Below are 25,523 nucleotides of genomic sequence, written 5' to 3' on the forward strand. Positions count from 1 at the left end.
ATTCTGAAACTCTTTTATATGTTACCAATGTGCAGCAAATGTCTGTTCATTACAATGTTGCCATTTTACCAAATATAATCTGCAAAGAGCAATGCAAACTTTAACTGAGTTGTTTTTGAGTTGTTTTATGCACTGTTTACCTGGCATGCCCTGGCTGGAGTCAAAAGTGAGCAGGGGGATGGGGTTTCGTACGTCTGCCTAATCCTAAGAAAGCATAGGTTTGTTCTGACTCGGGTTAAATAAACTTGTCAATGGCAAGGCTTTTATTAACTCTTGTCATACAACCAGGCCTTTAAAAGCCATGTCACAGTCATCAATTTGTTGCGGTGACTTTAATAAAATAGGTTGTTGGAAGAATTTTAATTGCAACCTGTGTCAATATTAGTTCATTATTTAAATTAAGGTAAAACATGAGTCGATGGGGAAAAAAGAGATGTTGACTCAGATATAATATATTGCTCTGTTGGAAGCGTTAACAATCTCCAAATCAGCACTGATTTATATTATTAAAATTGAGGGGTAAAATTTGGTGAAATCCAAAGTGAGATAATAGCTGTTTTCATTTGACCCGTCAATGTGACTGTTTCCTAACCCATGAGTGAGTATGTTTCAGGCAAATACATAAGGCAGCAAACTGCAAACAGCATGAAAATCTTGCAATTAAAATTATTAGTTGTAACAACATACCAATGTATTTATACAAATTGCTCCCATATGTTGAAAGGACTACAGGGATTTTATCTCAACAGTATAAAGCATGAGCAAAAATTGTTTTGAATTTGAACTTCACGGATCATAGCAGAAACACAAAACTATTTATTCTTTGGTCAACCAAGTGTTTGGCACGCACAAAAAGCCGTCGCCTCATTTGTGTTTGCAAATCAAACTGTTAAGGAGTCTACAACTGCACATTCTCTCCACATAAGGACACCCATCTCCTTCCATGGGTTTCGGGTTTAAATTGGTAATCAGTAGTCCTTAAGTGTATGCAAGATTTTTTTAAGCTAAACCTGTTAAACTTGCACTGTTTCAGTACAAACTGTTAAGCATGCTACATCTTACCTGGTTAGAATCAACCCATTCTTCAAATTGTCATCATGTTGGCATGTCTGCAACTCTGCACAAAGAATCTTTGCCTCTAGTGATATGTTTCCGTCTCAAACTGAGTAGCCAATTACTACAATGCCTTTCAGTATAGCAGATGCCTTATTACAAATCTCCCACAGAGAAATGACTGATGGATATCAGTGCCAGGGGTGCTTACCAGTTAGCAGTTGCTTGTATTTAAAATAGGCCACGTTCATGGCATTTTGTTGTGGGGCAGTATGCAGTCAATTGCATACCCTTGTAAGATAACTGCACAAGCGTTATATGCCTGGAAATGGATCTATGTAATCCTTATTTAAAATTTTGGAGCAGCACTTTATGTGCTATGTGTTATGTATCAATTTTTTTCAGGTTTCATTTAGCTAGATTTGCGGCAAGTTTTCTTATACCACCATTTGTTTTAATATTAGCAGAGCATTTAGGACAATGGTTTGAATAATAGAAATCACTCTTGTATTTAAAAACAAAAATTTTAATTGACATGCTGCACCACCTAATCTATAATTAACTATGCCACACTCACTACAACTTTTAAGACCAACAGCTAATTAATCTCTACAGTGAATAGTGTGCTTGTCTGGAAAAGCTTGTAGTCATTGCATGCCTTTACATGTTTCTTTGCCTGTTTTCTGCCATTTAAATTGTCATTATTTGGATTTGTTGTTCAAAGGTCAAATTGCTCCTTACTACCTCATTCTGCAATAATACCAGTTCAACCACCCTCAAACAACTTTGAATGCCATTTAGCTTTTCAATTGGCTTTCTTATTAACCCGGGTAGTTAGTGCAGATAGATGTGACCCTATCATATTTAGGATGGTAACGTATTCTGACAAGTGGACATTTTGGTGGTAAGAACATCAGCCAATGACAATTCATGTTTCTTTAATTTATGTGGAGATACATCTTGACAATTAAGTTGATGTGTGTTGGCTTGACTAATTATCTTGGTTGATTGGGCTTGAAAGGGCTTTTTGGTTGGCACAGTTTTGCAGGCATATCCACAGCCCAGATTGAGAGGCCATTTTGGGGTATTCATTGATTTTCATTGTTCTCTGTGAACTAGCAGGTGAAGGGAGATTACTTGAAAGTAATTTTTATTAGCTTATCTTGAACAGTTTTAATGTTGGACAAATCCTGGCTAGCCTTGTGCTGTTCCAAAATCATGGCCTGCCAAAAGTCACATAAAGATAGCAATATCTATGATCCAAAGGACAAAGGACAAAGGACAAGGTCCAAGGACAAGGAGAAAGGACATTTATTGTCACATACACCAAATGGTGTTGTGAAACATGCAGCACACAGATAAAGATTAGACACAACATGAAAGAAATTTAACAATAAACATAAAAACATCCCCCCACATTGGTTCCCACTGTGGGGGAAGGCACAATGTCCAATTCCCATCCCCAGTTCACCCATAGTCGGGCCTATTGAGGCCTCCGCAGTCGCCTTTACGGAGGCCCGATGTTCCAGGCCGTTCTCGCCGGGTGATGTAGCTCCGGCGTCGGGAGAATCCTCACAGCGGCTTGGGACACCTGGAACAGCTGCTTCCGTACTGGAGACCGCGGCTTCCGAAGCCAACAAGACCGCGCTGGATGGAGCTCCACAACTGGCGATCTCGGCGAGAGATCCCGGGCTCCCGATGTTAAGTTCAGCGCCGCTGGCCGATCCACAGACCCGCGGCTCCGTGATGTTTCATCAGCGGTCTTCAGCTCACCGGAGCTCCAGAGTGGCGAGGCATCGCCCGCTCCGCGATAGCGCTCCAGCGCTGTGCTGCCGCCGAAGCCGAGGTTCTGGCCAGTACCTTTGTCTACGAGCTCTAAGGTGGTGGATCAGCATATTGAGGAAGGATTCCCAAAATGCTGAAGATTGTATGTGCCTTTACATGTAGACACGTAGACTTGTCATTGAAGCTTTTAGTGGTCCTTCATTTCCTCATTATGAAAAAACATCTATGACCTTCTCAGTGATAAATTTATCTAAACACACTATATCAACAGTGCCCTGCCATGGGGTGTACAATACCCTTACAAAAATAGACAAATTTGGAGTGACATATCATGAATATTTATAGAAGAAGAAATAGAATTTGTCTAGTAAAATACACCTGACTGGTCACAGACCTCCAGTCAGAAGAACACCTTTCCACCTGTATCCTCTTATCTTCCATGATTAAGCCAGTTCTGAATCCAATCACCGTTGATCCCATTCTTTGTAATCTTCTGGATGAGCCTACCATGAGAGATCTTGTCAAATGCCCCACTAAAGCCGATGTGGACAACATTAAATGCTTCAATGTAACACATGTTGATAAATTCAAGGACAGCACTATTGGCCTAACAGTCTACTGCCCAAATTTGTGTCGGACCAGATGCAGTCAGTCTATTGCAAGGTCAGAGCAGAAGCAAAGCCAGTGTGTTGCAAAGCCTAGACCAGACTAGTCCCATGTGCTTTAAGAGTCAAGCTGAGAGAGATTTGTGTAGGGTAGAACAAAATAGTGTGCGTACAAAAACTGACTGAAGTGAATAGGCCACGCCATTATTTGTTGCATCTAAACCAGGAAAAAATAATATGGATATGTGGAAACTACAGGGTCATTCTAAAGCTAACTGTAAACAATGAAAAATATCCACTGCCCACTTCATAAGACGTATGCAGAATTAGAAGGATTAAAGGTATCACAAAATGGGACCTCTGCCATGCCAGTGCACACTGGAATGTTAACAAAGGTAATAATACATTTATTTATGGGCGCCTTTCAAGAGTCTCAAGGACACCTTACAAAAATTGAGCATGTATAGGAAAAACATGTAAGGGGAATTAAATAAATAGTAGAGACATGACTAGTACACAAAGTAAAGACAGAATTCAATACAAAACACAGCATGAGGCAATTGATGCACAGATGAAAAGGGACGGGGACGTGGGGCTAAGGATAGGCAGAGGTGAAGAGATGGGTCTTGAGGCGGGACTGGAAGATGGGGAGGGACACGGAATTGCGGATCAGTTGGGGGAGGGAGTTCCAGAGCCTGGGGGCTGCCCTGGAGAAGGCTCTGTCCCCAAAACTGCGGAGGTTGGACTTGTGGATGGAGAGGAGACCGGCTGATGTGGATCTGAGGGACCGTGAGGGTTGGTAGGGGGAGAGGAGGTCAATGAGATATGTGGGGGCCAGATGGTGGAGGGCTTTGTAGGTGAGGACCAGGATTTTGTAGGTAGTCAATTGTATGACCACCACCACATTCAAAAATCTCTCTTGATTTGTGAGGTTACGCTGTGAAATCTAGTCTTTCCTCTCTTTTTCCTGCCTGCAATGGATAAACTTCTATCGGAATGGATTATTCTTTGTGTGAGCAAGTTGATCTGTTTGCCCCAAGCACAAAAGAAGAAAATCTTCTGATTTTGGAGGGAATGTTCAAATGCATGGGCTCCATGTTCAGTAGAGTAGAAGAAAAGCAAATGCATGTATTTTCAGCAAGGGGTGCAAAGGCCTGCAGTGAAGGAAGCAAAATAAATAGAGGGGCATCATCAATGTGTTAAAACCAGAAATTATAGCAAAGCTAAGGCCAATGTCATGGATGCTGTACTGTTACCAACAGTTGCTTTTTGATCAAGTGATGCTGTGTATATATTCCAACACTTTGAAAGAGGATGCAATATCCATGTTGATTGAGTTGCAATGAAGTGCTTTTAAAGAATGTGTTGAAAAAAATACAGGGAGAACTGCTGGAGGAACTTAGCTGGTCAAGCAGGATCTACAGAGACAAAGGGATAGTTGACGTTTCAGACCGGGACCTTGCATCAGTTCTAATGCTGAGTTCCTCCTGCAGTTTTTATATTTAGTATACAACTGAGGCTACCTTAGAAGGCAAATAGGTTGAGATTTTATTTAACAGTTATGTATAATAACGGTACGGACATTTTTGCAAATATCTTGCAAAAAATCTCTTTGTTTTCTCTAATTTTGCCCACAAAGTTGGTAACTCCAAATGATTCATTGAAGTTCCAGCTTATCTAATCTCAGTAGCAGTTATTTAATTGGTGCAGCTGCAGTAAATTTGTTGACATGTATAAGCCATTTTCAAAGTTCCTAAAACACATTCCATAGAACGTGAATAAACTTAAGTGTTCAATACTTGAGAAAGTGCCAACAAGTCTATAGCTGCAGATGGAAGCTCACAATGAGTGGTGTACCACAGGGATTTGGTGATGGGTCCATTGTTGTTTGTGATTCTCATTAACGATTTAGATGGCAAGGCTAGTAAGTTTGCTGATGGCAGTAAAATTGGCGGAAGAGTGGGCAATTAAAAATCTGGGACTTCAATGGGGTCTTGATCAACTGAGCGAATGGGGCCGAGTAATGGCAGACGGTGTTCAAAGCAGATAAATGTGAGGTATTGCATTTCAGTAGGGCAAACCAGGGCAGGGCTTGCAGAATAAAAAGTTGTTTCTTGGGGATTGTTGTATAACAGGAAGACCTTGGAGGTGCAGGTATAAAGTTCCATGAAAGTGGCAGCACAGGATGGTGAAGAAGGCACGTGGCGCACTTGCCTTCATCAGGCAGAATAGTGAGTATGGGAGTTAAGATGTCATGTACAGTAGTACAAAATGTTAGTAAGGCCACAGTTGGCGTACGGTTCACAGTTCTGGTCATCCTGCTATAGGCCGGATATCATTAAAGTGGAAATAGTGCTAAAAATTAAAAAGAGACGGAATTGGCTGGATCTTTTTTTCCCTGCAGTGTAGAAAGCGGAGGGATAACATTGTAGAGGTATATAAAATCATGAAGGGCATACATACGATAAATAGCCATTGTCTTGTCTGCAGGATGGGGGAGTCTAAAACTAGAGGGTATAGATTTGTGAGAAAGATTTAAGAGGGGCATCTCTTTCACACATAGGGTGAAGCAAACATTGGATCGAGCTGCCAGAAGAAGTGGTTGAGGTGGGTAAAAGTATGACAATTAGAAGACTCTTAGGCAGGTACATGGATAGGCACATTTTGGGTATTGGCCAGGATAATAGCAATTGTACATGAGAGATTTTATCAAATAATTTGCCTTTAGAATCTCTTGTCAAAATGCAATATAAAAAATGTTGCTCCATACCATTTTTTTTAATGCTCTTTAGGTGATTGCCAAGTATATTCACTGTATGTCAGGATAGTTGTGGATGGTAATGCCAGGAATTTACATCAGATATGGAAATAGAAATTTCAGCTTAACCAAGGTGCAAAGTACAGTGCTTTATAATGACCATCAGTAGTTTTAATAGTTACTGAGCTTAATGGGAGGGAATGGGTTAAAGCAGTTTGAATGCTTCCAACAATATTACATATCATTAAAATCCTTTTATACAAGTATCTACAATCCAATGAGCGTTTCAAACTCTTCAGCTTACAAAGCAGCGCAGTGATAGTTGCTGCCTCACAGCACCAGAGACCCGGGTTCGATCCTGACTAGGGGTGCTGTCTGTACAGAACTCTCCCTGTGACCACATGAGTTTTCACCTGGTGCTCAGGTTTCCTCCCATATTCCAAAGATGTGCAGGTTTTTTTAGGTTAATTGGTTTCCATAAATTGTCCCTAGTGTGTTGGATAGAACTAATGTACAGGTACTCGCTGGTCAGTGAGGACCCGGTGTGCCGAAAGGACTGTTTCCACACTGCATCTCGAAAAATAAACTAAAATAAGAATAAAACCTGAGTTTATTTGATTGTGAACTTTTGAAAGATGTAATGTTCTTCGATATCTAAGTGCTATATTTTCACCTTTACTCTTTATTAAATGAACTTGACTATTTAAATGTTGGGAAAGATGTAGGTGACATATTTCACTTAATGATTTTACCTTTATTTCTTTCCCCCTCTTTCCTCTTTACCTCTCCATCTCCTTATGGGGCATAATTCAAGTTGATGGCATAAGAAATTAAAATCTCAGTCTCCAGAAATATTTGTTTTCCCAATGGCCAGCAGAGTATTTACATTTAAACCTGTAATGGATACCAAGCTGCAAAATTCACAACTAAATACGCATAGAGTTTGTGTGGCAGGAGTACACATGAGTAAATAGTGAGCAAGTTTACGTAAACCGAATAAGATCTGTTCAGATTCCCCCGATCTAAATACCGGACATCCACTGACATTATCAAGATCTTGATACTGATAGTATAAATTGGTAAATCAGGCCTCTAGGTGCTTGATGTGGAAAATTTCATTCCTGAGTGCAAATAAAAATATTTCTAGTTTTAAAACTACCTTTTTTTAAGTTTCATTTTAATGCATGAATGAGAAACTCTTTAAATATTAGGACATTGCTTGTATCTGGCTTTCTTGATTGAACTTAAAAGATAGTTAAATTATGTGCAGATTAACAGAATCAAGGGATATGGGGAGAAGGCAGGAACAGGGTACTGATTCTGGATGATCAGCCATGATCAAATTGAATGGCGGTGGTGGCTTGAAGAGCCGAATGGCTTACTCCTGCACCTATTTTCTGTTTCTATGTCTGATATGCCTAATTTGGAAATAAACATATCTAGTCCATTTAAAAAGAAAATCTTGCTTTGATTTCTAGGTTAAAGATCACTCTGTGATTAACAATTCAATACTGGTCCACATAGGAATCCATGTAAAATCTAATGTCAAAAACATTTTAATTCAATAAATTATTTGACCAGGTTGATATTGGACAAAGAACAGATTGTAACAATACAATATGCCATCTAAATAGAAATACGGTATTGTCCAAGTATAAGACGATTTTTATCACTAATAAAATGGCAAATGTAGTATTTTATGATTCACCTTATGTTAAAATGACTAATATTTAAATTGTAAGCTGTGACCATCACTAGTTGCTCAGATAACAACGCTGGAGTAGCTTTGGACCAGGTTTGACACTAGTTACCCTCAACTCAATGAAGGAGTTATTAATTTCCAACTACAGTTGGGCCATTGATAGATGTCCCCTTCCCCTGTGCTCCCCCTTTCACAAGGTTTGATCCTTTGTTGGCTGTGCCTCCTATACTTCTCAGACTGGGGTCTTGTTTATCCTGCCCTCTCCAACTCTGATTTCGATCCTCTTGTAGATGAAACCAACTATCACCAGACTTTCCATAGCCACTGATTAGGTATCCAGCCAACAGCCTTCTCTCCCCACCAGAGAACATCATTGGTCCTGTGTGATGTATTTTCCTCCACGATGCACAAAACAACTTTAACATCAAGGCCTTGCATTTCAGGCGCAACTGAAGTTCGCAGCAGCCAATGTTTGATAGAAACAGTTGCTGGCATGCCCCACAATGACCTTGTGGTGCACAGTTTCACGGCTCTTTTGAACAATGGAGCAATGATCTACTTGAATATGACCATTTGATGGGAATGTAATTATCCGCTAACACAAAATGTATCTTTGTGTCTTTGGCTTTATATCTCTGCATCAGAATCCAAATCCTTCTATATGTCACCTCAAAGATTAATTCCCACATTCTTGCTCTTGCTGGTTTCCTCTGCATACTCCAGTTAATGTGGAACTCTGTAGCCTGTGTTTTATCTGGCTTAATGTCAAATAATTTCTGTTCTTTCAGGCTCCATTTGCTCACCTCATCTGGCATTTCAGTTGAAATCACATATCCTCGTGACTTTTCTTTCCAGCCATTTGTACCATTTCTTGTCCCTGCTACTTTAACCATAGATTATAATTTGTTTCGCAAACCTTCAAGTCCACGTTAGACTTTTTCGAACACTCCTAAAATCACTAAACATTACAGTATCTCCACTGGAAAACCTATCTCTTTGCTGCTACCTCCCTAAATTATTTTTCATCTTTTTCTGTCCTTTTTTTGTGCTTTGAGGTTTTCTTCATTGCATAAAGTAGTTTTAAACATGTTTTTTTGCAATTATAAATCAATAACTTATTTTTTTGTGGTTGAGTAACGGTGACAGTGGCTGCTAGTTTACTTTTTAATGGTTTCATTTTCTTTTTGTTGTTTAATAGGCAAAAAGTTGTGCAAGGTACTCTGACTCATCCATTTGCCCTGACGTTGTTTGGGGAAACTTTATACTGGACAGATTGGCAAACTCGCTCAATTCACGCATGCAACAAGAGAACTGGTGAAAACAAACGAGAGATACTCATCAGTATTTACTCTCCTATGGATATCCAGGTCTTCAGTCAAGAGCGGCAGCCACGCAGTAAGTTTGGCCTTAATGGGAAAAGGATGTAGAGAATGACCTAAGCACTAAAACTAACAATATTTTATAAGACTATTTTGCAAATATCAATACTTAAGACTTAATGACCAAAACAGTTAATCTATTCCGATGTTATAGTTACCTTTACAAACTTTTAAAGTAAAACAAAATGCAGTCTCGGTATCTGACATAGTCAAGCACCTGTAGTAACTCTGACCTAAACAAACTTTTTGAAGAAATAATTTCCAAAAATTGTCAGATTTATAATTATGATTTGCATAAAAAATAATGAGTTATTACCATCTCATCTCTGCTTAGGCAGCTTCTGTGAGTGAATGATTTCATTACCTGGCCTTCTAACCTCATGTTATTTGTAATGACACATTTTGAATTCATAATTAATGAATCAATAAAATAAAACTAAATTTATTTGTTATTTTTTAATAATTTGTTTTGTTTTTAATAGAAATTGTCAGAATGTCATCATAACATTATCTCTGAATATCAGCTGGTCCCCCAGTTTTACTGGCTGTGGAAGCCTCTGAGGCATTTCGGGAGCAGAGTCTCAGCATTAGGTAACCTAAGTCCTAACTTTCCTTCAGTTAAACATTGAGATAGACCCTCCTCTTCCAGACCAGATAACAGTAGACACACAGGACTCCAGTTGTTGATTCCAGTCGGGACGCTTGGTCCAATAAATCAAGCTATTTATTTGAGCATTTGACATCCATTACAGTATTAACCATTTTTAATTGCCATAGCTTGTCACCAAAGCAATGTTATTTTTTAGCTATTTTTTGTTTTAATACTCTTAATCTCATGAACTGGTAGACTTGGAGCAATTGAGTTGATGACCTTTATCACTACTACTTTCTCTGTTAGAAATAAGCAACCATACATGCCAGTTGATTTCAACAACAGAAAAACTGTCATATCAAATTATCAGTGTTGCAACATCTAGTGACAAGGAGATCTTGCATTGATAAGCAGTTTCTCCTTGTAAAATGCCACTGGCAGCAAGTCCAAACAGTTGTTTTTATTGCTTCATGTATATTTCTGCCTCGGGACATGAATAGCAGATGCACGATGTAGATGTAATATAGGAGAATCTTGCTGTTAAGGCTGAGAATGTCCCAAAGGGAATCAAAGTTAGACAGGCTTGTTTGTCAGACATGGACACAAAAATTGTGTAAATTTTTAGAATACTAATGATATTTTAACATTGCCCCCTTTGTACAATGTCTTCATGGTGCTTTGTGAGGCACTGACTATGAAATGTCAGGTTCCATTAAATATCATAGAGACTGAAGATAATGGAGCTAAATGTCAATATGTCATGACTCAGAATATAGTGGTTCAGTGAGGCTGTATATACCAGCACTCAGCAGAACATCTTGTGTATGTGTCTGTCACTACTCGTTTTCTGTGTTCAATGCATAGTGAACAGTGATTTCGGATTTGGAATTCATGGATATAGAATTTTGGTAGCGTTCATTATCTTGTAATCTTCCTGTCTGCACTTCAATGTGCACGTTTTTCTTTATACATCAAGAAGAAAAACATATTTACCGACTTTTCAACAGAAGTGTAAGTGAAGAAGATTAAAAAGAATGGGATTTGAGAATTATAAAGCTTACTAAATTTAATAAGTTAAGAGTACAACAGTCCTTGAGATATGTGTAATTCATCACACAATGTAAAAGATAAAGCGAATTTAAAGTTTTAGTTTCCATTATCCTCTCCCCCCACCAAATGCAAAGCATGCATTCAATTATTGAATCTGGTAAAAAATACTACATCTGTCAAATAATATTCTGAACATCTGCATTCATTTTGAAAAACTTTGTTTATTCTCTTTATGGAAGTTGTGTATAAAAATTTATAGAAATTAAAAATGTACCTGAAATGACAGAGCACAATCTTCCGTGAAGTTGAAGTGGGCATTAGATGAATCTTGGCAGCACCTCTCCTGAGTAGAATTTGTGAGTTCACAAACTTTCAGAAATCTCCTAATTTCTAAAAAGCTCCTTTAGAAAAAAATGTCTTAAAACTTAGAAGCTGTTGAAAACATTAGCCTTGTGACCAAATCACAGCATAGTCAGACTTTAATAGTACGCTGTTTTGTAAATCATTACACTAGAACTGTGTCCATGTTGTTTACATTGTTGTGTTTCTTTAGCTCAGTAAGTAATATGCATTTATAACAATTACTCTGGAAAAGTAACTAGAGGTAAATGAGTAATGATACAGACTAAACTTTATTTGCATTATCTAAAAGGATAAATGCCAGGGCATGTAATTTTTTTATGTCTTTCTGTATCATGGATCCAGTACAAAGGATTTTTTTGAAGTCAGATTCAAATAATCCATATTAAAGATCATCTTTTACCTTTTAACATGGTTAATAAGTAATTGACTTTCTAGATGGGAGTCGGCTTCTAGCAGAAGGTAAATGTCAACATGACTGGTGTATCTTTTAACATGATAGATTTGCTGTTGACCTCATTCATCAATATACTGAAAGCTAGTTTGTTGATTTAAGAATGGCTCAGACAAAAGGTGTGGGTCAAATTAACTTTAATCAATTGCCCAGAGTGTACTGGTATTTCTCTCAGAGAGCAGCTTTGTTAACTTGAGGATCAGCAGAGAAGGAGGAAGAAGCATAATGTGATTAGCTTACAGAAGCACCAATGTTAGGGATCATAATGGTATGTCAGGAACATAAGTTACCAGAAGTGTTGTATTACAAGTACATGCCTTGCATTGCTTACTTTTCCAGCATTCCTTTCAGCTTGCAAATGTCTTCATTTGCTTGGTAGTTTACACATCAATAACAATGAAGGTGCATGAATTACACAGTTTACTGGTTTCAGCTTATGTTTCAAAGAGCAGCATTGATAAATTGCTTCTGCCGTTTATTTCTCTCTTCCCAAAATAAATGTTGATGCCTATCTAAGGTAGACTAAATTTAAGCATTAAACATTAAATGATTATGAATGTTTTGCATGCTATTAAGTATAATTACTTAATTGATAAGATCTGAAATAACATTCTGTGTAAATTTTAGAATGTTTTGATAATAATGATGATGACATTTTCTCCATCTCCAACCGGATCCCACCACTAGTCACATCTTCCCATCTCCACCCTTTTCCACAGAGACCATTCCATCTACAACTCCCTGGTCAACTCCTCCATTCCCACACAAATCACCTCTCCCCAGGTAACTTCCCCTGTAACAGCAGGAGATGCAACACCTGTCCCTCTTCCCCTCTTCTCTTTCCAGGGACCCTGACAGTCCTTTCAGGTTATGCAGAGGTTCGCTTGCACCTCCTCCAACCTCATCTACTGCATCTGTTGTTCCAGATGTGGACTCTTATATATTGGCAAGAACAAGAGTAGACTGGGCGATCGTTTCGCTGAACACCTTCATTCAGTCCACCTTGGCCTACGTGATCTTCCTGTTGCCAAACACTATAACTCCCCTTCCCATTCTCACACTGACCTTTCTGTCCTGGGCCTCCTCCATTGTCAGAGTGAGGCCAAACGCAAATTGGAGGAACAGCACCTCATATTTCGCTTGGACCATTTACAACTCAGCAGTATGAATATTGATCTCTCTAACATCAACCCTTGCATCCCCTCTCCATCCCTCCCCCAACCTAGTCATCATACTAGTTTCATTGTCGACCTGTCAAGTTTTGTTGTCTATATAACATGTTATCGCCTAGTCCACAGACAGCAATGGGCCATTGTGGGCTCCACCTTTCCTTGATCATCGTTTTTTTTTGTTGCATATCTTTCATTAATTTGTTCTATATCTCTCTGTATCACCATATATATCTATCCTTTCCCTTTCCCCTGACTCTTAATCTGAAGAAGTATCTCAACCCGAAACGACACCTATTCCTTTTCTCCAGAGATGCTGCCTGACCTGCTGAGTTACTTTAGCTTTTTTTGTCTCTCTTTGGTTTAAAGCAGCATCTGCAATTCCTTCCTACACTTGAACAAAGCTGACTTCCTGTTTTAGACAAAACCAGTGTGGCATCTATTTGCACCCCCATTGTACTTTAAACTCACTGGATAACAAGGCACGTTCAAAATTTAACATAATTTTAACTGTGCAAGGAGGGGCATGAGCTGAAGTTCTACACAATTTAAATCTGTAAAAACATTGATTTGCAAGTCTGACTGCTACAGCTAGGATGTTAATGAATAATTGTTCTCTAAAAGCTATCTTTAGGCTTGGAAATATCATCCATATACACAGGAGAATTTTCCTCCTGTTCCCACTCACTCCTTATAGCAGGCCAATAAAATAGAATGTCTTAAACAGGAAATGTAAATTATGTTGGCACAGTGTAATACCTAATTTATCCCGTCAGTTCAGTAGTTTTTGGCCATCTGATTTACGTAGTTCTTGCAATCAAGTTGAAAACAAAGTTGGAATTTTTTAAATACCAATTTAAATTTACCATTTGTCAAGTCAAGAGAGTTTATTGTCATGTGTCCCAGATAGGACAATTAAATTCTTGCATTGATGCAGCACAACAGGATATTGTAGTCATAAATACACATCAGATCAGTGTGTCCATCTACCATAGAATATATACACACACACACACACACACACACACACACACACACACACACACACACACACACACACACACACACACACACACACACACACATATATATATATATATATATATATATACATATATATATATATATATGTATGTATATATATATATATATATATGTATGTATATATATATATATATATACATACATATATATATATATATATACACATATATATACATATACATACACATCAGTAAACAGATAAAGTGCAATAGGTTGTTATAGTTCATAGTTTGTTTGAAGTTGTGTTTAATAGTCTGATGGCTGTGGGGAAGAAGCTGTTCCTGAACCTGGATGTTGCAGATTTTAGGCCTGTACCTTCCACCCGATGGCAATGGAGAGATGAGTGTGTGGGTCCTTGATGATGGTGGCAGCCTTTTTGAGGCAGCGCCTCCGCTAGATCCCCTCGATGGTAGGATGGTCAGAACCGATGATGGACTGGGCAGTGGTTACGACTTATTGCAGCCTTTTCTGCTCCGGGACGCTCAGGTTGCCGTACCAAGCCACGATGCAACTCCTACCTCGACAAAAACCTGCCAGCATGCTCTCTACTGTGCACCTGTGGAAGTTCGAGAGAGTTCTCCTTGACATACCGACTCTCCGTAATCTTCTCAGGAAGTAGAGGCGCTGATATGCTTTCTTTATGATTGCATCAGTGTTCTGGGACTAGGAGAGATCTACAGAAATATGCAGGCCCAGGAATTTGAAGTCCTTGACCCTTTCCACCATCGACCCGTTGATATAAATGGGACTGTGGGTCCCAATCCTACCCCTTCCGAAGTCCACAGTCAGTTCCTTGGTTTTACTGGTGTTGAGAGCCAGGTTATTGTGCTGGCACCATTTAGTCAATCGGTCGATCTCACTTCTATACTCTGACTCGTCCCCATCAGTGATACGTCCCACAACAGTGGTGTCGTAGGCGAACTTGATGATGGAGTTCGCACTATGTTCGGCTACGCAGTCATGAGTATAGAGTGAGTACAGCAGGGGGCTGAGCACGCAGCCTTGAGGTGCTCCCGTGCTGATTGTTATCGAGGATGACACATTTCCACCAATACGGATAGACTGTGGTCTGTGAATGAGGATCCAATTGCAGAGGGATGCGCAGAGACCTAGATCTGAGAGGTTGGTAACCAGCTTGGAGGGGATGATAGTATTAAATGCAGAGCTGTAGTCAATGAATAACAGCCTGACGTATGAGTTTTTGTTGTCCAAGTGGTCCAGAGCGGAGTGGAGGGCCAGTGAGATCGCATCCACAGTTGATCTGTTGTGGCGGTAAGCGAACTGCAGTGGGTCCAGGTTTTTGTCGAGGTAGGAGTTGATTTGCGCCATGATCAACCTCTCAAAGCACTTCATCACCACAGCCGTTAGTGCCACTGGTTGATAGTCATTGTTCATTAAGAACAACTATTGAGCCATGTGCAGTAATTAGTAACGTGTTAAAGCTTCTCTGCTCCTTGCCTTCCCCCCCCCCCCCTCCCCCCCAAATAATTCCACTCCAGGCACAAAATATCTGCAAGATAGCCCGTGCAAACAGTTAATTAAATACTAAAAACTTTGCCAAGAGTCTTAAGTTTTATTGTTTGCTTAGGTGGCTCAACCCAAAAAAATCCCCTTATGTAGTGTAGCAAAGCGCTTTAGTGGTGCAATTCAAGTTCCTTCTTTTATTGAAATAACTGAAGGATATTTTATAATTAATGACCTGCCATGGAAACTAATCCTTCAGAATCATACATATTCATGTTTTATTATTGAGCTGTTAGTTTAACGAGAAAGACAAATATCCCGCACTGCTTTTAAGGATTAATTCTGGTTCCTTCAGAGTAGGATTTGGTGGTGATATGGTGAAAATTCTTGTCTCAAGATCATCATGTAGACTTGAATTTAAAACCATTCACACTGAAGTGAGCAAGTCAATAATGGTATAATTCAAATCTGAACTTGAGCAAGTCTGTCCAGAAGAAAACTCTTGTAAAAAAAAAAAAAAAAAATCACTACATAATAATTAAACAACATTATTTTTTGTCATGACATGTAAAACTAATCTCTTTGTCATGCCAGCTTTCCCAATTTTAAGTTTTAGAGTCACTTCCAGCCTTGCTGTTTCAAAGATAATTGGTTCTTGATTAAGAAGCTAGGAATAATGCAGTATAAAATCAAAGTTTGACGTTTGCATGCATTGGTGTCTTTGAAGCAAAGAATATAGTTGCATCTGATCTTATTTTGTTTACATTCTTCAAAATCAAAAAGGAAAATTTCCAATACCAAAAATTGTGGTGAGCCACAAATGGTTAAGATTCCACGCTTTTGTGGTGAATCTGTCCAAAATGTGACAGTGCTAAGATTGCTTCCTTTGGCCTCTGGACCTCAGATAAGGGAGACTGAGTACTTGGTTGAGATTTTTGTTGTTAATCCCTATCCAACAAACTCTGGAATGTATGTGGATTGGATGGCATTTGTGATAATGCAATGTCCCAATGGTTAATCTATTTATATGTGTTTAAAACTTGATGGTAAAGTATGCTACTCACCATTTGCGTATTGCACGATAGCATGTCGCTGGATAGTGATCAAAACGTTTTAAATGTATCTTATCTCTAACTAATTGTCGTGTTATATATTCGTACGTGTCTTCAAAAGAAAATAAAAGGGCGAAAATAGTCATATTCCATGCACGAGATATGTAATTGATTCAAGGCCCTGTCTCACGGTGCGAGTCCACCCACGAGTGATCCTGAGTGAAAGAAAAAATCACACTCGTGGTTATGTACGAGATTCCAAGTTTATGTTCACGAGTTTAAACGAGTTCCGACTTGTATGTCTAAGTTTGCCGTTTACTTCTCATTTCTGCGATGTACCAAGTTCCTCTCCCGAGTTACCAAGTTCCCCTCCCGAGTTACCAAGTTCCCCTCCCGAGTTACCAAGTTCCCCTCCCGAGTTACCAAGTTCCCCTCCCGAGTTACCAAGTTCCACTCCCGAGTTACCAAGTTCCACTCCCGAGTTACCAAGTTCCACTCCCGAGTTACCAAGTTCCACTCCCGAGTTAGCAAGTTCCACTCCCGAGTTAGCAAGTTCCACTCCCGAGTTAGCAAGTTCCACTCCCGAGTTACCAAGTTCCACTCCCGAGTTACCAAGTTCCACTCCCGAGTTACCAAGTTCCACTCCCGAGTTACCAAGTTCCTCTCCCGAGTTACCAAGTTCCTCTCCCGAGTTACCAAGTTCCTCTCCCGAGTTACCAAGTTCCTCTCCCGAGTTACCAAGTTCCTCTCCCGAGTTACCAAGTTCCTCTCCCGAGTTACCAAGTTCCTTCCCGAGTTACCAAGTTCCTCTCCCGAGTTACCAAGTTCCTCTCCCGAGTTAGCAAGTTCCACTCCCGAGTTAGCAAGTTCCACTCCCGAGTTAGCAAGTTCCACTCCCGAGTTACCAAGTTCCACTCCCGAGTTACCAAGTTCCACTCCCGAGTTACCAAGTTCCACTCCCGAGTTACCAAGTTCCACTCCCGAGTTACCAAGTTCCTCTCCCGAGTTACCAAGTTCCTCTCCCGAGTTACCAAGTTCCTCTCCCGAGTTACCAAGTTCCTTCCCGAGTTACCAAGTTCCTCTCCCGAGTTACCAAGTTCCTCTCCCGAGTTACCAAGTTCCTCTCCCGAGTTACCAAGTTCCTCTCCCGAGTTACCAAGTTCCTCTCCCGAGTTACCAAGTTCCTCTCCCGAGTTACCAAGTTCCTCTCCCGAGTTACCAAGTTCCTTCCCGAGTTACCAAGTTCCTCTCCCGAGTTACCAAGTTCCTCTCCCGAGTTAGCAAGTTCCACTCCCGAGTTAGCAAGTTCCACTCCCGAGTTAGCAAGTTCCACTCCCGAGTTACCAAGTTCCACTCCCGAGTTACCAAGTTCCACTCCCGAGTTACCAAGTTCCACTCCCGAGTTACCAAGTTCCTCTCCCGAGTTACCAAGTTCCTCTCCCGAGTTACCAAGTTCCTCTCCCGAGTTACCAAGTTCCTTCCCGAGTTACCAAGTTCCTCTCCCGAGTTACCAAGTTCCTCTCCCGAGTTACCAAGTTCCTCTCCCGAGTTACCAAGTTCCTCTCCCGAGTTACCAAGTTCCTCTCCCGAGTTACCAAGTTCCTCTCCCGAGTTACCAAGTTCCTCTCCCGAGTTACCAAGTTCCTCTCCCGAGTTACTCTTGAGCCAACCGTGAATGAAGGTCTGTTTTAAGTATCAAATATAGCAGTTGGACAGCATCTCATACAGTAAGTATATTCTGATTTAGTATTGAAAGTTATTCAATTTCAGAACTTAAAAATACTAGGCAGGATCTCGGCCCCGCACTCGCTGCCATTGTGCAGCAAGGAGGCGGTGGCGGCGAAGCAACAGTGTTAAAGAAGACAGCTCCATCCTGAATTTACAACCAGGTCTACACACTGCGGGGAGACGGGAGATGAAATCTTTGAATGTGGACGAATGTCTCCGCGCCTGCTCGTTCTAAGCGGAATATATTTTTAGTACGGGAGACAAGTGGTCTACTGATGGGAGAGGTGTACTGACTGTGTGGGCAGACACTTTGGTAGTGATTGCCCACCAGTCTCAAAAGCCGCTGTGTCTCCCTGTCCTTGGGACAGCAGGGGGTGATCAAACAGCACAATACCCCCCTCCCCCTCCACGCCAACCAGAAGGGCAACGATCCCAAGGCTTTAGCATCAGAAACAGCGAGCAGGCGACAATCACCCGCCATAACGTGAGAGAGATCATGCACTATTGTAAGTCTCCTTCGCACTTCGGTGTTTCTATCTTTCTCCATCTAATTGTTGGCCCTGTCTGTTGCCACCACCACCCCCACCCATCTGCTTCCCGGCCATGTGTGTGACCCCCTTCCCTCCCCTCTCCAGCTCCCCGCCCATTGCAACGGGTGCGGGGGCTTCGCACCATCTTCAAGTTGGCGACGCCAGCAGGTCAGTGCCAGTCGCCCCAGGGCAGGTGCTCGGGGGCTCTCTCCCAGCGTGGCCCCGGACTGGGGGGGGGGGGGGATGGGAGTCAGCGGGCATGCCGGCTCTGCCACACTATGGGTCGCCGCCAACCAAGCCACCCGTCCACGTCCACATGCTCGGTAGAACAGGAGCTGAAACTGGGAACTGTATCGCCCTTGCCCCCTCCCTCTGCAACTGCAAACAACCCCACTCTCCTGCTCACCTAACCCGCCTATCCCTTCTCTCTGGATATTGAAGGCGCTTCTGGTCTGCAGTGTGCAATAGTCACCAAAATACACTGCATCTTTAGAAAGGAAAAATACAAAACATGTCAATCCTACTGGATAGGCCTTAGTCATGGTGCTGTACAACACGGAAACAGGTCCTTCGGCCCAGCTTGGCCTTGCTGTCCAAGTTGGCGTCTTGGGCCTGCATGTGACCCATAGCCCTCTAAACCCTTCTCATCCATTTATCTGTCGTTAATAACCAAGAAAATATTAAGTCTATGTGAGCCTGCTTCAGTTTCCTGGGTCCAACTCGGAGAGAAGTCTCCCCCCCCCTTTCCAGGGTTAATCGCTCTGTTTATAATGCTCACTGCATTATGAAGTCCTCGACAGTGAACCCCATGGGCAATCACTACCAAAGTGTCTGCCCACACAGTCAGTGCATCACTCGTACACTTGTCTCCCGTCTAAATCACCCCAACCTCCCCCCTCCCCCGACTCTCAACTCCAGTCCCGTCCCGACCACCTGGGAAACATTGGGAGCGACAATCAACTGCCACGGATACAAATAATGTCATACACAAGAAAGGGCAGATGCTAGTTGACAAAAAGTGAACACACAGTACTGGAGTAACACTAAGACGCAGCAGAATTTTGGAAGCGTCATGCCGTCGCCCATTCCTTCTCTCCAGAGATGCTGCCTGTCCCGCTGAGTTAAACTGTGCCCACGGTAGACTCACGAGTCACTACGGTAAACTCACGGGCTACTACGTTCTTACAACGAGTTTAAAAGTTTAAAATTTTTACTTCAAGAGTAAATTTGACTCGTGGAAATCTTTCATCATGTTGAACGATTTACACGAGTTATCGAGTTTCCCCGAGTACCTGCCGTTAGCGTTACGAGTTCCGACGTTCCCGCTACGTTAATTCTACGTGATTACCACAAGTTTGATTTGTTTTAAACTCTGGATCACTCGTGGGTGGACTCGCACCATGAGACGGGTTTCATTTAACAAGAGTATTGAGGCATTTGTTAAATGCTTTATTTGTGGAAAAGATCTTCATTTCTTTTTACTTATCTATTGCAGTTCCTACCACATGTGATGAAATTAATGGAGGATGCTCTCATTTATGCCTCTTGTCACCGAAAGAACCATTCTTCAAATGTGCGTGCCCAACTGGTGTCCAACTGAAAAAAGATGGGAAAATTTGTAAAGAAGGTAAAGATACCTATTAATATGCTCAAATGTTGGCCTTAACGATTGTAGAGAGAAGAATGGAAAAACCCATATTCGCTCATTCAAACTGTGCTTGTGTAAAAGTACTTGGGCCAGGATGAAAATGTATAAGGTACGATTAATAAGTTTGCAGATGAAACTAAAGTGGGTGGTGTCGCAGATAGTGAAGATGTTTATCAAATATTGCAGCAGGATCTTGATCAGCTGAGCAAGTTGGCAGAGGAGTAGCTAATGGAGTTTAATGCACATAAGTGCAGAGTTTGTATTTTGGGAAGTCACCAGGGCAACACCATCATAGTGAATGTTAGGCCCCTGAAGAGCAGAGGGGTCTTGGAGTATTCAAGATTCAAGAGAGTTTATTGTCGTGTGTCCCTGATAGGATAATGAAATTCTTGCTTTGCTTCAGCACAATAGAACATAGTAGGCATGACTACAGAACAGATCAGTGTGTCCATATACCATTATATAAAATATATACACACATGAATAAATAAACTGATAAATTGTATTGTATTGTATTGTATTCAAATTTATTGTCATTGTCTCAATTAGAGACAACAAAATGAATTTCCCTTTACAGTCAGTATCATAAAAATAAATAAATAATAAATAATAAAACATTAAAAATAAAATAGAATTTTTTAAAAAAGCACACACACAGAAAGTTGGTGAGGAAGGCACTATAGTCCAGCCAGCCTCCCCTCCGATCTTCCCAGATGTTCACCCGTGGTTGGGGCCTTCCGAGCACCCGCAGTCGCCACCCCGGGCGGCCCGATGCTCAGGCCCTCTCGCCGGGCTGATGGAACGCCGAACCCCGAACCCCGACGGTGAAAATCCTCTTCAGCGGCCCGGACCTCCCGATCATCTGCCTCCCACCGGAGTCCGCAGCTCCAGAGTCCGCAGGCCGAGCCGGGCAGAGTCGCAGGACCCCACGATGTTTGTCAGCGCCGCCCGCGTTGGGAGCTCCGCGAACCACAGCTCCAGGGTGTCGGTGCCGCAGGCCCAGCACTCCGGGCTCCAGACGGCGATCCCCGGTAAGGCATCGCCAGCCCCGCGATGTATCAGCACTGTCCCGCCGCTGCTGGAGCTCTGGTCGGTCCAGGCAGAAAAGGCCGCGCCAATCCAGTAGGTAGGCCGCTGGGGGGGGCGAGGACGCAACTCGAATAATAGTCGCGTCCTCTCCAGGAAGTGACTGAAGGACGGTATCCCCCGCACCGTACCCTCTTCCCCCACATTAAAACATTAAAAAAAACATAAAAAACACACTTCAACATAACAAAAAAAACGAAAAAACAAAAAGATACCGGGCTGAAGGTGGAGGCAGCTGGCACCAGCGCCACCGGAAGTACAACACCGAAGTACAACAACGATAAAGTACAACACCGGAAGTACAACACTGAAGTACAACAACGATAAAGTGCAAATAACAGATAATGGGTTATTAATGTTCAGAGTTTTGTCCGAGCCAAGTTTACTAACCTGATGGCCGTGGGGAAATAGCTATTCCTGAACCTGGCCGATGCAGTATTCAGGCTCCTGTACGTGCATTCTTAATAATAGTGTTCTCGGACCAGGAAAGATCTTCAGAGATGTGCACGCCCAGGAATTTGAAGCTCTTGACCCTTTCAACCATCGACCTGTTGATATAAACGGGACTGTGGGTCCCCATCCTACTCCTTCCAAAGTCCACAATCAGTTCCTTGGTTTTGCTGGTGTTGAGGGCCAGGTTATTGTGCTGGCACCATATGGACAGTCGCTCGATTTACACACTCACCAGTCTTTCCTTTCTCACCAGTGCGGCAGCGTGTGATGTCCATGTCACATTCTCTGTGATGTGGACTCCCAGGTATTTAAAGCAGCTCACCCTATCCACAATGGTCTCATTTATCTTCAGTGGCGTGTATGTCCTCGGTTGTTGTGCCCTTCTAAAGTCCACAATCAGCTCCTTAGTTTTTAGTGACATTCAAGAGGAGGCTGTTGTTCTGACACCAGTGCCAGGTCAGCCACCTCCTTCAGGTAGGCCTTCTCATCGTTATCGGAGATCAGGCCCACCACTGCAGTGTCATCAGCAAATATGTGTACAGGGAGTACAGTAGGGGGCTGAGGACGCAACCCTGAGGGGATCCTGTGTTCAGGGTGAGGGGGTTGGAGGCATGTCTCCCCATCTTGACCACCTGGGGCCTGGTGGTCAGAAAATCCAGGACCCAGGCACACGGGAGTGTTCAGTCCCAGTTCCAGCAGCTTATCAGCAAGTCTGGTGGGGACTATGGTGTTGAAAACTGAACTGAAGTTAATGAACAGAATCCTCACATAGCCCCCCTTCTGGCTATCAAGGTGAGAGAGAGAGTGGTGTGCAGGACCTGGGAGACAGCATCATCCCTGGATCCGTTTGGACGGTATGCGAACTGCACCGGATCCATGGTGCGAGGGAGGAAGGAGCAGATGTAGTTCTTGATCAGCCTCCTGAAGCATTTCATGACTACTGAGTTGAGGGCCACTGGTTGGTAGTCATTCAAGCAGGCTGGAGAGGCATTCTTAGGCACTGGTACAATGGTGGATCTTTTGAAGCAGGCAGGGACCACGGACTTGGCCAGGGAGAGGTTGAATATTGTGGCGAACACTGGAGCGAGCTGATTCTAAATATAAACGCAACAACTGGGAAATTGTGTGAATATGGATTTCCACATTACTTACCTCTTGTGATTAAATTTCAATGAAAGGTGAACCTTTCAAAACTTCATGTGATTTGCAATGGAAGACCCAGGCCACAAACATTAGCAATCCTGCCCACATTCCCACTACCAAAGCTGCAAAATAATCCCTTATTAATGAGCCAATGTACAATCTTGGATATCAACAGCTACCATCTCCCACTGACAACCAAGCTTACTCTCCTATCCCTGCACCAGCATTTCCAGTGTTTTTACTGTCCATTTACCAAGCTTGCCCCTGATAATCATTAGGAATCTGACTCGCCTATTAATTGATGCCAGCTATATTCAGAGAACACACAAAGTATTGAATGTGCGTGGCTTGTTCAAGAGCAAACTTTACCCTGTACCCCGTGCACTGCTAAATTTGCAAACTGATCAAGTAACACTCCTTTCGAGATACTACCTAATGTCTAAACAAAATGTATGAAATATTTTCTCAGGTCTCTAGTAGAGACATGAATAACTAATAGTGTGGGTTACATAATTAAATGTATGGGGTTCGTTAAAAAGCTTTGGGGATTGGGGTTTCCAAACATGCTGTTTTATTTCCAAAATGTGTCATTTAGTCTGAGTTCAAGATAGTTGTGTGTGGGTGTTGCGTTTGTATACGTTAGGGAGTTTGGTAGTTGCACTACTGCACATAAGAGCACTTGTCTTTTCCCTGAACCTGTCCTCACTTCAGGGAGCTGCTGGATTTCCCAAAGCCTGAGAAACCCAGCCACCCACAGTGAAACCTACAAAGGTTAAATCAGTGGTTTACACTCTCTGTGACATATTTAAAATGACAACCAATCTGGGAACAGTTTGGCTGCCTGCCCTTTTTCCCAGCTCAGTAAAATTTGAAAGTTAGTAGCTGTTAGTTTCATAAGAATGAATCCCTATCACTCCCAAACCTTTGTGATCTTGTAGACATGAAAAATCCTCAAGTTTTAATTTGCAGTGAGAATTTTCATGTCTGTATTTTCAACCTCAAGCTTTCACCCTCCTGGGTTAAATGTATTTATTGGTACTCTCTCCAATATTATGTAATTTATTTTTGCATAGATTTTTTGCTCATTTGTTCTGATATGAAACCATAAATTTAAAATAATGCTTAACAAGTTTAAGTTTAACATAGTTTTACAATAATCATCAAATATGTGTTCCACAGTTTTATTTCCAGGTATGTATATTACAGTTTAGTTCAACTGTAATTTTGTTCTTTCAACCAGCTAAAATGTCATTATGTGAACATAGAAAATGTGGGAAATGCTCAGCAGTGTATTGATAAAAACTTATTAACCTGAAATGTTAACCCTATTTTTCTTTCCACATAGCCAGATAACCTGTTGAGTATATCCAGCATTCTGTGCTATTATATTAGGTTCCTAGTATCTGCTATACTCTGTCCTCCGAACCAAATTTTGCTGAATGTAAATTTGAATACACTTTCTCTGAGCATGTTGAAATCGATGCAAGTTACCACACTTATAATTAGCATTTTGTTTATACTGTACGAAGCACAGTGCAGGTCTGGTTTGCACATGGTGCCTACACTGGTATTTTTAAATAAACAAAATAGTCTCTCTTGCAGCCCAAGATTTAATTGGGCAGATCACTCATTTTTCCATTAAGTATTGAAATATTACCCTAAGCCACGCGCATTCCATTCCGTCCTCCTTAAATCAACTTTGGTGGAAATAGTTTGAATGTTCCGGGGCAGTACATGAGCAAAATGGAGAGAAAGAAAAAAACCATACTTCATTGAAAATAGTTTAGAAGGACTAATCTTGTTCTGGGTTTTATTCTCTTATAAATATCTTATTATCATTATTCTTGTATGATTGCAGTGCTTTTAGTTTAAAAAAAAAATGGTGCATACTCTTTATATACAAGTTGAATTTTTGAACAAAGGATCAGCATTGTCTGAAAATATGATGTGTAATGAATGGTAATTGTTGAGAGTCGAGCTTATTGATGTTTCCAGTCTTGAATCACTTAGTACGCTTGATGAAAAGTGCCAACATTGTGCTTTCCCTCAGTAACCTTAACAGCTTCCTGGCATGTTAGTTGTAAGTTAAAACTAAAGTGTAGAATGTAAAATAAATAATCCTTCCCAAGGCAGGCATCACATCAAACCCAAGCATAGCATATGTGAATACTGGAAATTAGTTCTGTTCAGGCTGTAAGTATTACAGTCTTGGTGTTCTTTTTGACTTAGAGAGGAAGAAGAATAGTTTTGGAACTAAGTTGTTCGCCACCGATTTCATTACAGAGTTTTAGAGGGTGGAAAGGGCAAGAGTTCCCAGTGGTGTTGACTGAGATTTTGGATGAAACAATGATTCATTGTGTTAATGTGATTAGCAGAAAGACAAATGGTACGGCGTTCACCCTGGGCTTGGGGAATTCTGTCTGCTCTCTACATTTGTTTGCGTTGGGTTGATAAATTGACACATTTGT

The 25,523-nt window shown here is 41.4% G+C and overlaps 1 protein-coding gene across 2 annotated transcripts in view; it reads left to right on the top strand.

The window, feature by feature from the left end:
• The window catches only part of lrp5 (LDL receptor related protein 5), a 172,140-nt gene that overhangs the window by 53,386 nt on the left and 93,231 nt on the right, over positions 1–25,523 (top strand). For both annotated transcript variants that reach the window (XM_033038947.1, XM_033038946.1), the window contains exons 4-5: positions 9,102–9,298; positions 20,221–20,352. In XM_033038947.1, coding sequence (XP_032894838.1) covers positions 9,102–9,298; positions 20,221–20,352 — 329 coding nt within the window. The remainder of the gene's footprint in view (positions 1–9,101; positions 9,299–20,220; positions 20,353–25,523) is intronic.

Source organism: Amblyraja radiata, chromosome 20 (assembly GCF_010909765.2).
Source record: "Amblyraja radiata isolate CabotCenter1 chromosome 20, sAmbRad1.1.pri, whole genome shotgun sequence".
Lineage (NCBI taxonomy): Eukaryota > Metazoa > Chordata > Chondrichthyes > Rajiformes > Rajidae > Amblyraja > Amblyraja radiata.